The sequence below is a fragment of the Chenopodium quinoa genome, unplaced genomic scaffold (genome assembly GCF_001683475.1).
Source record: "Chenopodium quinoa cultivar QQ74 unplaced genomic scaffold, ASM168347v1, whole genome shotgun sequence".
NCBI classification, from domain to species: domain Eukaryota; kingdom Viridiplantae; phylum Streptophyta; class Magnoliopsida; order Caryophyllales; family Amaranthaceae; genus Chenopodium; species Chenopodium quinoa.
The window spans coordinates 2802919-2812595 of record NW_018743448.1 but is presented as its reverse complement, the minus strand read 5'-3'; the positions used below and the strand labels follow the sequence as shown (position 1 = coordinate 2812595).

At 37.1% G+C, this 9677-nt stretch overlaps 2 protein-coding genes across 2 annotated transcripts; one reads left to right on the top strand and one right to left on the bottom strand.

Annotated features, from left to right (window-relative positions):
* Positions 1–1220: 1220 nt before the first annotated feature.
* Positions 1221–5387, top strand: LOC110739297 (exonuclease V, chloroplastic-like). The gene is made up of 5 exons (XM_021919763.1): positions 1221–1425; positions 1842–1985; positions 2770–2919; positions 3023–3176; positions 4955–5387. The coding sequence occupies exons 3-5, from the start codon at positions 2795–2797 to the stop codon at positions 4973–4975; spliced, it is 300 nt and encodes a 99-aa protein (XP_021775455.1). The 5' UTR covers positions 1221–1425; positions 1842–1985; positions 2770–2794; the 3' UTR covers positions 4976–5387.
* Positions 5021–5604, bottom strand: LOC110739205. Its single transcript, XM_021919660.1, has 4 exons — positions 5572–5604; positions 5423–5482; positions 5234–5329; positions 5021–5137 (listed from the first exon to the last, which is right to left on the bottom strand). Exons 1-4 carry the CDS (start codon positions 5602–5604, stop codon positions 5021–5023), a joined length of 306 nt encoding a protein of 101 aa, XP_021775352.1.
* Between the last annotated feature and the right edge of the window lie 4073 nt (positions 5605–9677).

Genomic DNA, 9677 nt, shown 5'->3' with positions numbered 1-9677 from the left:
CTACAATTAGTAATTTACTTAAAAACTGGAATAATTAATTAGACTAAACAATCTGAAAATTAGCTTAGGCAAAATTATTGATGACGAGCAGGAGGTGAGGAGTACCGCGCTGCCGCCGATGGCAGTGAGGAGTGTTGCCGGAACGCTGGTAAGAAAATGAGCGACTGAGACACCGAGTTAGATGAGAGAATGAGGCAAGATTGAGTGAGAGGCAAGATTGAGTGAGAATCTGAGAGGTGTTCAAAATTAAGTTGTTAGGGTTTATGAAATTATGTGGGTTTTATATTTTGTAAGAAAATAAGTTAAAAAAAACAGATCTATTAATTTTAAAAAAAAAATTACACTACAAATTATAAATTATTTTTCTTCAAAATAAAAATTAGAATATAATAGTTTTTATAAAAAAAATTACTTCCTCCGTTTTTATTTTAAATGTTGCACCACTTGACTTTTAAGTAAGTTTCACAAATATTGCACCATATATATCCATTTTAGGAAAACAAATATTTGTGTACTCACTACAAATACCCTACATATCCTTAATTTTTAACACTTGATTCTATGGATTATGTCTACAATCACATGGACAAATTTCTACTTTTACCTTTCTCTCTCCTCCTTTTTTCCACTACCAAAAAAGTTGCGTCAAACCCTTATGGTGCAATATATATTAAAAGAATGGAGGAAGTATAACATATATGTATATATTATCAGGTGGATGACGAATCAGGTGATAAACGGATGATGGATCGGGTGACGGATGAAACGGAGCCCCACCCGAATCCGACCTGATCCGTCTCCAACTTCATCCGTCACTTGTCCTTCATCCGTTTAATGCGTATTTTTGTCCATTTAATTATATCAAGTGGATCGGGTTAGCGAATATCCGTATACGATTGTCATCCTTAGATGGTTACAATGTAGAATGTATCCATGAGTCCATGACATTCTACACTGCCGAAGTCTAATTTATAAGTCAAATTGGAAAGTGGAAGTGAAACAAATTTATAGAGAAGCAAATTGAGCTGCAACTATGCTATGTTTTATTCCCCCCTAGTGTTTTTTTTTTTTCCTACGGCTTAAATCCTTCATGTGGGCACACACACAATATATATATATATATATATATATCATGTGAGAACCTAGGCCTATAATAGAAATTTGGAACTCATCTGGACCGTAGATCTCGTTCAATCTAACGGCTCATATTCCACCCGTCTCATTAAGGCATTTTTGTAATTTACGCGTTGAATGACCTTCGTCCTAACTCATACGTCGCTTCATTTTCTTTCTCCCTCTTCTTCTGCATTTTCTCTCTCCTCCTGCAAATTCTCTATTTCGATTTCTCTAATCTCGTCGCATGTCATCAATTTTGCAAATTCTCATCTCTGATTATTATCGTTGCTTAGGAAAATTAATGGGCAGGTAAGTTGATTTATTTTCATTTTTGTTGTTGCTTTGATTCAATTCGATTTTGAAACAAGTTTTTGCGAATTTGATTGCGAAAATTAGGGTTTTCCCAATTATTTGTTTTAGTATTTGTGATTATAGTTCATTATTTAGGGATTTTGCAATAAATGTTTGCATATTTGCAATTTAGATTGTTGAAATTAAGGTTCATTTTTGATAATTTTTGTTCGCTTATTTTAATCAGATTTATGATTCCATATTGTTTTGGTAGTAATTTTATGTTCTATTGTTATTTGGTTGTGATAATTATAATTCGTTTGATATAGTTGATACATTTTATTTGCTAAATTTGCAGCATTCTGGTTGATTTTTTTTTTTTTTTTTTTTTTTTCTGAAGTAATTTGATATTGGTGCTTGATTGTGGCTTTCAGATCTAGATTTGGTTAGGGCTATAATGAGGTGTTCAATCATTCTATAATCCGGGAATTCAAGGAAGCTAAGGTACAATCGGCTTCTGTAGTAATTTGAAAGCTATAATTGCTCATTACAAAGGTCAGGTCCTTACTTAGAGGAAGGTAAGCTAACATCCTTCACTTCCTCACGTGGCCTAAACAATTTACTTTTGAGCTTATATTTTTTACTTTTGAGTTGATGATAATGATTGAGTTTTGTATTTAATTTGGTTGTGTCTTGCTGCAACCAACATTGTTGTTGAAGTGCAACTGTGCAAGCAACATAGTAGAGTATCTGATTGTACAGTCTGCAAAAATTCTGTTAGCTATTATTCGTAGAGTATCTGATAAAAGGTCTTTAAAACAGATTGGCAGTCCTCATTTGGTGCAATTCATTAACGACTTGCATAATAAACCTTAGTTTATACTTTTATCACTGTATGTAGCTTGGAAAGTGGCTTAGTTGTTTACGCACCTCTGTGGTAACTGGTAAGTGTACTGAACATGCTTATGGTATTGGTTGTTCACAATCCCTTTTGTTTCCTTTATTTTATTTTAGCTTCCAATTGTTATGAGGTACTCTTTTGAAACGTCTGTTAAGCAATACAACGTTTTTTTAATATTTCTTATTCGGTTATACATACAGATGTTACGTTGATATATCATGTCAGTTGTGTATCTAATGCAAGAATCAAATTAATACATGTATGTGTTAACATTATATTACAAGGCATTTATCAAAGAACATGAGAGTATGTTTCCGTTTAGATTAGATTCTCTTTAACTGTCCTTTACTTCAATGGATCTCTATAAACTTGCCCCCGGCCTTGGTTTTTTTCTAGCATGGGCTTGTTTGGGAACAATAAGAAGAAGTTTCTGATTTTGATCACATTTGTTATACCATCAGAGTTGGCCTTGTTCAAGGTGTATGGATGGTGGGAGTGATTGATGAACTCCGGATGCCTGATAATGGGGAAGGAAGAAAGTTAACATTAGTTGATACAAAGACGCGTGGTCAACCAAGGCTCCCTGCTGAACCACAATGCAGAAATGGAAGGTATTTTCTAAGATATGACACAAGGCCATACTTATATTAGCTTGTTAGTTTGACAATACCCTTCTTTTATTTACTTCTTTTTTTTTTTTTTAAATTCTTTCAGGCTACAATTGAAGTTCTATAAGCATTTGTGGGACAATATGGTTTCTAATAACTTCCCTTCTAAACAATTTTATGAACATTTTTCCATGGACCCTCAACACAAATTATCTGATGAAGTGAAGATGAATGCCGCTGATTCAGGTTTCCCTGCTGAGGTATGATTAGGATTTTCCTGTTTAAAGTTGAATCACTAATTGATCATTGTCAGAATATAATTATCTTTGGGGGGGGGGGGGGGGGTGGGGGGGACAGTGTTCTTGATTGGAGTAAATATAATTAATTAGTTCAACTTATATTGTATCTACTTTTATTACTTACAAACTCAAGCTCACTTATCCAAGGATTAAAGGTATGATAGAAGGTTCTATCACTTATGCTAGATATTTAAGCATTCATAGCAATTAGAGATTGTCAATAAGCATTTTTTCATAGCAATTTCCTTATTTTAGAAGTAGAGAAGGTGAATTTCATTTCTATTTACTTTAATAAATATTTTATTTACTTTAACTTATTTTGTATCTACTTTTATTACTAGAAACTCAAGGTCACTTATCTAAGGATTAAGGATATAAACATGTTGGTAAACTAATACCCTGCTTTTTCTTTTTAGCAATGTGCACCCTAGACTGAATAGTTGTGAGTAGATATAATTTACTTTTAAATAAATACTATTTACTTTTGATTTACTTTTTAGTTATTTTGATATACTTTTGAGATGTTTTGAATTACTTTAGAATGTTTTGTATTTACTTTTAGAGGTAACCTATGTAGGAATCGAACCTACATCTCTATGCATCCGCATAGTGCTCTACCACTTAAGCTAATAGGTTTACTTTAGAGTCTTTTTTATTCACTTTAAATACTTTTTTATTTACTTTAGACAACTACTATAGGAATCTACATTTTCCAACCTTATTCATCTTTTGTATTTTCAAACCCAATGTAAACCAAGATGAGCTATTAACAGCCACACTAACGTGAGAATTCCCCGCCTTTGCTTTATTGCACGCCATGGAACTTGAGTGAGCAAAGCATAGCAGCATCACATAACAGCTCCACCCCCCTTGCTTGTTATCTCCCATTGAATGTCACCGAATGTTTTTAGATGCTTTGTGAGAAGACAAGCATCTAGAGCAATTCCAGTTCCTGCAATTCAAGTTCACCTCATCTGTTTTTTATTTATTTACTTTTGAGTGTTTTTATTTACTTTTGAATGTTTTTCATTTATTTCAATGCTGTTTAATTTACTTTGAGCGTTTTTCATTTAGTTTTAGAGACAACCTATGTAGGAATTGAACCTACATCCCTATGCATTTGCATAGTGCTCTACCACTTGAGCTAATAGGCTTTAGTACACCTAGTAACAATCTAAAGCATAATCGATAATCTAACTATAGAACAAGCAACTATTACATAATAAGATTATTTCATAGAGCTCATCTCTCAGCAGTCAGCACAGCTATTTTCCTAGATTTACTCTTTTATTTTATTTTCTTTTTACAAAAATCAATTCCAGTTAGCAGTTTTCATTAAAATTTGATAACCATCTCTTGGCAGTAAAAAACTACCAGACAACATTCAATAAGCTATTACTAGTATCAAATCCTAAATAAAGCAAAACCTTGTAAATATGTTAGTAGTTTAGAATATTTGTCAATTATCTTTAAAATTTTAGGTTGAATTATGTTTAAGAGTTTAGATGTTGAGTGTCCATGCAAGATAATGTTTGGTACTGACTGACACTAGAGAGCCACATGACTTGAACATATGCAGAGTGAATTTATTAATAGCTAAGAACAAGAGGTTCCTAGTTCATCGTATATACTGAAGAGTTATTTTAAAGCAGTGTTTTAATCTTGCAAATACATTTGCTGCTAACTAAAACGTAGGGAATTGCACTATATAAGTAATCAAAGCATTCTTTGTTTACCAGGTACTGCAGCAACAATGTTGATCAGCGTCAGAATGTAGATTGCATGGACTACAACCTACACGAGCTTTATGCAACTGACACATTGCAAGCACTAAAAACGTCATCTAACGGGGCATGGTCTCCGGTTCCTTCATCTTTCCGAGCATACAACAGTTTCTTCCCTTTAAAGACAAACATTCCTCCCTGGAAGAAAGATACAAGGGTCAAGTTACATTCCCTGTTTTGCCCGGCCAATAATAAGATCTTTCATTAGGGTAAACGTATAAATTCATAATCAACCTGTTGCAAAACACTACTTCTGTCGTTAGGTGTAGCTTGAATTGTATAGTTCTCCATAGCCATTTTCAGGGATTCAAACCTTGAGAAAACCTTTGTCTGTCAGATTAAAACCAAGTGAATTATTGATTAAAAACATGATTTAACTTGGGGGTAAGCAATATTTCTGGAAAAATGGTTGAAATATTATACACTGGCAGGATTGAAGAATGTCCGACCAAGACCATAGTACAACCCCAATAAATCATATGCCTGTAATAACAAGCATTTAAATAAGTATCTGTATTGAGAAACTAGCAGTAAACTCAGCAAATGATAATTAATGACAAAGAAGAATTTACCCTGCGTTCAGGATCAGCATATAGGCACTCCATAGGAAACGGTAACTGAATATATAAATGATAGCGTATGAGTCTAAATGAAATAAGGCATTGAATCAAATGACCTAAACCGGAAGATCAGAAAGGTTAATAAGCAACAATCAATATAACAGGGTGGAAATTCTCCAATCAGTTAAATGAAACTCATTAACTTCAACACCACCATGAGCAGAGAACACCATCATGAAGAACTGGTAAAGTAAAATGTAAATTTGATAATAGGATTCATTGGGACATTTTATCAAACAGTTAGTGTGCATTCACTTGATTTTGCTTAAATTCAGATGAAATTAAGCACAAATTAGTGAAATACAAATACCAAATTTCGAAAATAGAATAGAAATGAATCCGCCAAATTTCGAGCAGAAATTATCAGAATCGAGCCTTAAATTTCTGCAAATAAAAGAAAAAAAAAAGAATTGAGCCTTAAATTGAAAAAAAAATTCAAAGAGAAGGAATTATAACGTTGAATTGAAATCATTATCAAATTATACCTAATTCAAGCACAATAAACTTCAAACATTATCAAATTTTATAAATCCAGATAAACAGAACCCTAAATTGACAAAAACAATTAACGATAAAACCAATGAAAATGAAATTCGTGTTTAAATTTTTTTTTTTAAAATAAAGAAAAAAACAAACATCTTACCTCAAAAGCTGCTTCATTGGAGTAGAGAAAGCTCGAAAGCCGCTTCAATGGAGAATTCAGAGGACTCGTTGCAATGGAGGAGAGAGAAAATGCTTGAGGAGAGAGAAAATCGTGGAGGAGAGGAGAGAGAAACTCATGAAAGTGAAAATCGCTAATTTATTTTGGGCCGTTAGATCGCGCGCTTTTGGTGTTAGATCTGACGATCCAGATTAGTTTCTAGTTCCTATTATAGAATTGGTTCTCATTATAACCTGGTCCTATATGTGTGTGTGTGTGTGGATTAACAAGTCAAGTAAAGAGAACAAGTACATACATTTTGAAAAGTGAGTTAGTGCACAAAAGAATTTCAAATTTAACTTCAAAATGAATAGTGGAAGAACTAAAAAATGGAAGTGGAACAGAGGTGGCGAAAATGATTTGGCGCCAATAAAGCCAAAAGCCTTTTATTGGCGCCAAAACCCCAAGCATTTCCGGGTAATCCTTTTTTTTATATAAACATGACTTTATCCGCCGGTGATGGTCTTGCCCTTCGCTAGTGGCAGTTTGTTGACTAGAGAGAATGTTAGAGTGACTTAGAGGGTGGAAAATCATGGAGTATACATAAGGATAAGTTTGACAATTCAATAAAAAATGCGAACGTTACTTAGTAAAGAGAAAATACACGTTTATCTTTGTGAGCATCTACAATGTGTTACTTACCCTCCTTACAACACTCTCTCTCCTATATTGAGCTAGCTCATCATTATCATAGGTTACTCGTGAAGAGCTTTTGTGGTGAGGCTCCTCCCTCTTCCAAGTCGCTGACAGTCTTGGCACACAAACACAGTGACAAGCAAAAAATGACAAGTGGCAAAAAAAATTTGAATTTGCATTTTCATTTAATATTTTTCCCAAATTAGCATAAAACAATTTATTTAATTGTAGTGAGTCGACTTACCATTGTGGTAAAAATAAGAGGGTGACTCAAACTAGTAGAATATGACGTGGAAGAGTTAAAAGATGAGAGAGAAATTATATGTTATTATGACTTTGTGAGCTACTCCACCAATGTAGATGCTCTAAGATACACAAATATTGTTTATTACATGTCATATTCGTAAATAAATTAGTAACTTATTTCTTAAAAGCGTGTCCAAAGTGATGATGACCGAAGTCATTGATTTATTTACCAAAATGTCATGTGATAACTAATTCTTGTTTAACATATAAATTAACATGGGTTCCTCCCTGGTAAAACGTTGGCATCGTTTAGTACCCTAACTCCTAGATATTTTGGGAGGGGAATTAGAACACAAGAAAATACACGTTGATCTTCTTGATAAGTAAGAAAAATGGTTATTGTTTCGGGGTTTTCTGATGTCCTGCGGGAGAGTTTCAATTCCGAGACTGGAACCGGACGCCTGTACCTGCAAAATAACGGAGACTCCTGAGAGCTCCGCCTCCAACGGTCAAGTTAGTACCTGATTAAGGAGTAATTAATACAGAAATTAAAGTAATAAGATCTCTCTAGGTGAGAGTGTTTAATGTAGGTAATCTGCTTTGTTAGCGAGATTAGCCGGTTATTAGTGTTCCGTAATGTTTCTGTTCTTCTCTGTTCTTCAGGTGAGATTAATTGCTTGATCAATTCCTCAATTGCTTGATCCCCTTTAATGAGGATTAATTAAGTATTTATAGTCTTGAGAAGCGTGCCACTCTCTAGGTTTAGGGTAAACCTAGGGCTGACCGGGCCTCTAGACAGGATTGGGCCTTGTTGGCCGGTTTTCCCATTTGGCATGGGTGGACACGTGGCGTGCCTCGATTGGTCCGTAGAGGACGTATCTGTGATTGACACGTGGCAGGCTCCTATTGGCCTACGTGAAGGACACGTGGCGGAACCTGGTTGGTCCACTTGTCAGACGATGATTGGTGGATAAAAATCCCCTAATCATTTGCCCCTCACAGGTGGCACGCGACTGGTCACGTGTCGCCTGTGACAGGTGTCGCACGGTGACAGGCGACGGCCTGCTACAGGTGTCACCTTGCAAACAGCCGAGAGATTTTCCCGCCCAAATTTTTAATTTGGAAGCGACCCTTCGCCTTCTCACTTTGCCTATATAAGGAAGTGCTGACTTCTGTCATTTTCACATTTGAGAACTTTGCGAGAACATTCGGACCCCTGAACTTGCTCTGACATTTCGGACCTTTTCTGCCTACCGCCTGTTCTGACAAGCCGACTGCACCGGATTTCCAGAACTTCATCAACCGTCACTCGTTCAGGTAACTCAGTTCTCTTACTCTTAATTTTCTTTTTGTTTTTTGAAATGGCACCACGGAAGCACACGACACGACCTAAGTTAGTGATCAGCCGGTCACCGGGGACGGCTGAATCTAGGACTAGGAGTGCCGCCTGCCCTTTTCTGGACCCATCTTTGCCCTTTATACAAAGTCCGACTGTATCTGTGTCTATGCAGAACGTGATGGCCAGAACAAAAAAGACTGCTATGATCTCAAACTCGGACGGCTCCTCCCAAAGGGTGCTCATTAGTGAAACATCTGACCAGGCGCCAGATGTAGAAGTGAAACGAGGCGGCTGCCAAGCCGACAGTTCTGAGAGAGGGGCCAAGGTGGTCCCTTCCCATTTTACCGTTGATATGTCTAATTTTCCTCCTGCTCCTTCTAAGGGAGAGGAGGCGGGCCCCTCTGGGAGAGGGGAGGAGTCGTCCTCTTCGGACTCGTCAGAGGACGAGTCCGAGTCCAGCTCTTCTGGCCACACTTCTCCAGGCTCAGAAGAAAGAAACAGTCGCCTACAAGAGGCGAGGCTTTCTCATGCAGTTGAGAAGGGGGACGATTGGGCGGAGCCGTCCGCCTCTTTCAGAGAGGAAAACACCCCTTACTACTGCACGGTACCCCGGGGCCGGATCGCAACCATGCAAGACAAAGTGGAGAGCTTTATAGCTAACCACAGAATGGGCCCGGAATTTTTACTGTTCGTGCCGGATCCAGAAGACACTGTCGTCTGGCCGGCTGGTACCAGCTATGATGACGGCTGCTTTGGCTGCTATGTGGCGGCCATCAAAGCTGGACTGCGCTTCCCATTACATCCGGCTGTTCAGCGGATTTTAGATGGGTATGATTTGGGGTTATGGCAGTTAGCCCCCAACTCTTGGGTAAACGTACTCGGCTATGTGGCCGGGTGCGAAATGTACGGGGTGGAGCCAAGCTTTGAGGCTTTCGCCCACATGAACTATCTCAGCCGGACCCCTAAGTCGGGAGGTACCGGCTGGTATCAATTAACAAGCCATAGGGGTTACCTCATGACGAGAGGTAAGGCAAACAAATGGAAGGATTGGCGGAACACCTTCCTTATCATCGAGGGTTCAGACACGGAGCTGAACCAACGCTTTAACAAGTGGAATAGGGATCCGCCTCTTCTCGC

Bases quoted from the DNA above. Each gene is read 5' to 3' on its own strand.
- LOC110739205 (XM_021919660.1), bottom strand. From the start codon at position 5,604: ATGGAGTGCCTATATGCTGATCCTGAACGCAGG. The intron at 5,483-5,571 runs GTAAATTCTTCT...TTGTTATTACAG, and splicing joins ATGCTGATCCTGAACGCAGG to GCATATGATTTATTGGGGTT. The intron at 5,330-5,422 runs GTATAATATTTC...TTAATCTGACAG, and splicing joins CATTCTTCAATCCTGCCAGT to ACAAAGGTTTTCTCAAGGTT.
- LOC110739297 (XM_021919763.1), top strand. From the start codon at position 2,795: ATGGTGGGAGTGATTGATGAACTCCGGATGCCTGATAATGGGGAAGGA. The intron at 2,920-3,022 runs GTATTTTCTAAG...AAATTCTTTCAG, and splicing joins CCACAATGCAGAAATGGAAG to GCTACAATTGAAGTTCTATA. The intron at 3,177-4,954 runs GTATGATTAGGA...TTTGTTTACCAG, and splicing joins ATTCAGGTTTCCCTGCTGAG to GTACTGCAGCAACAATGTTG.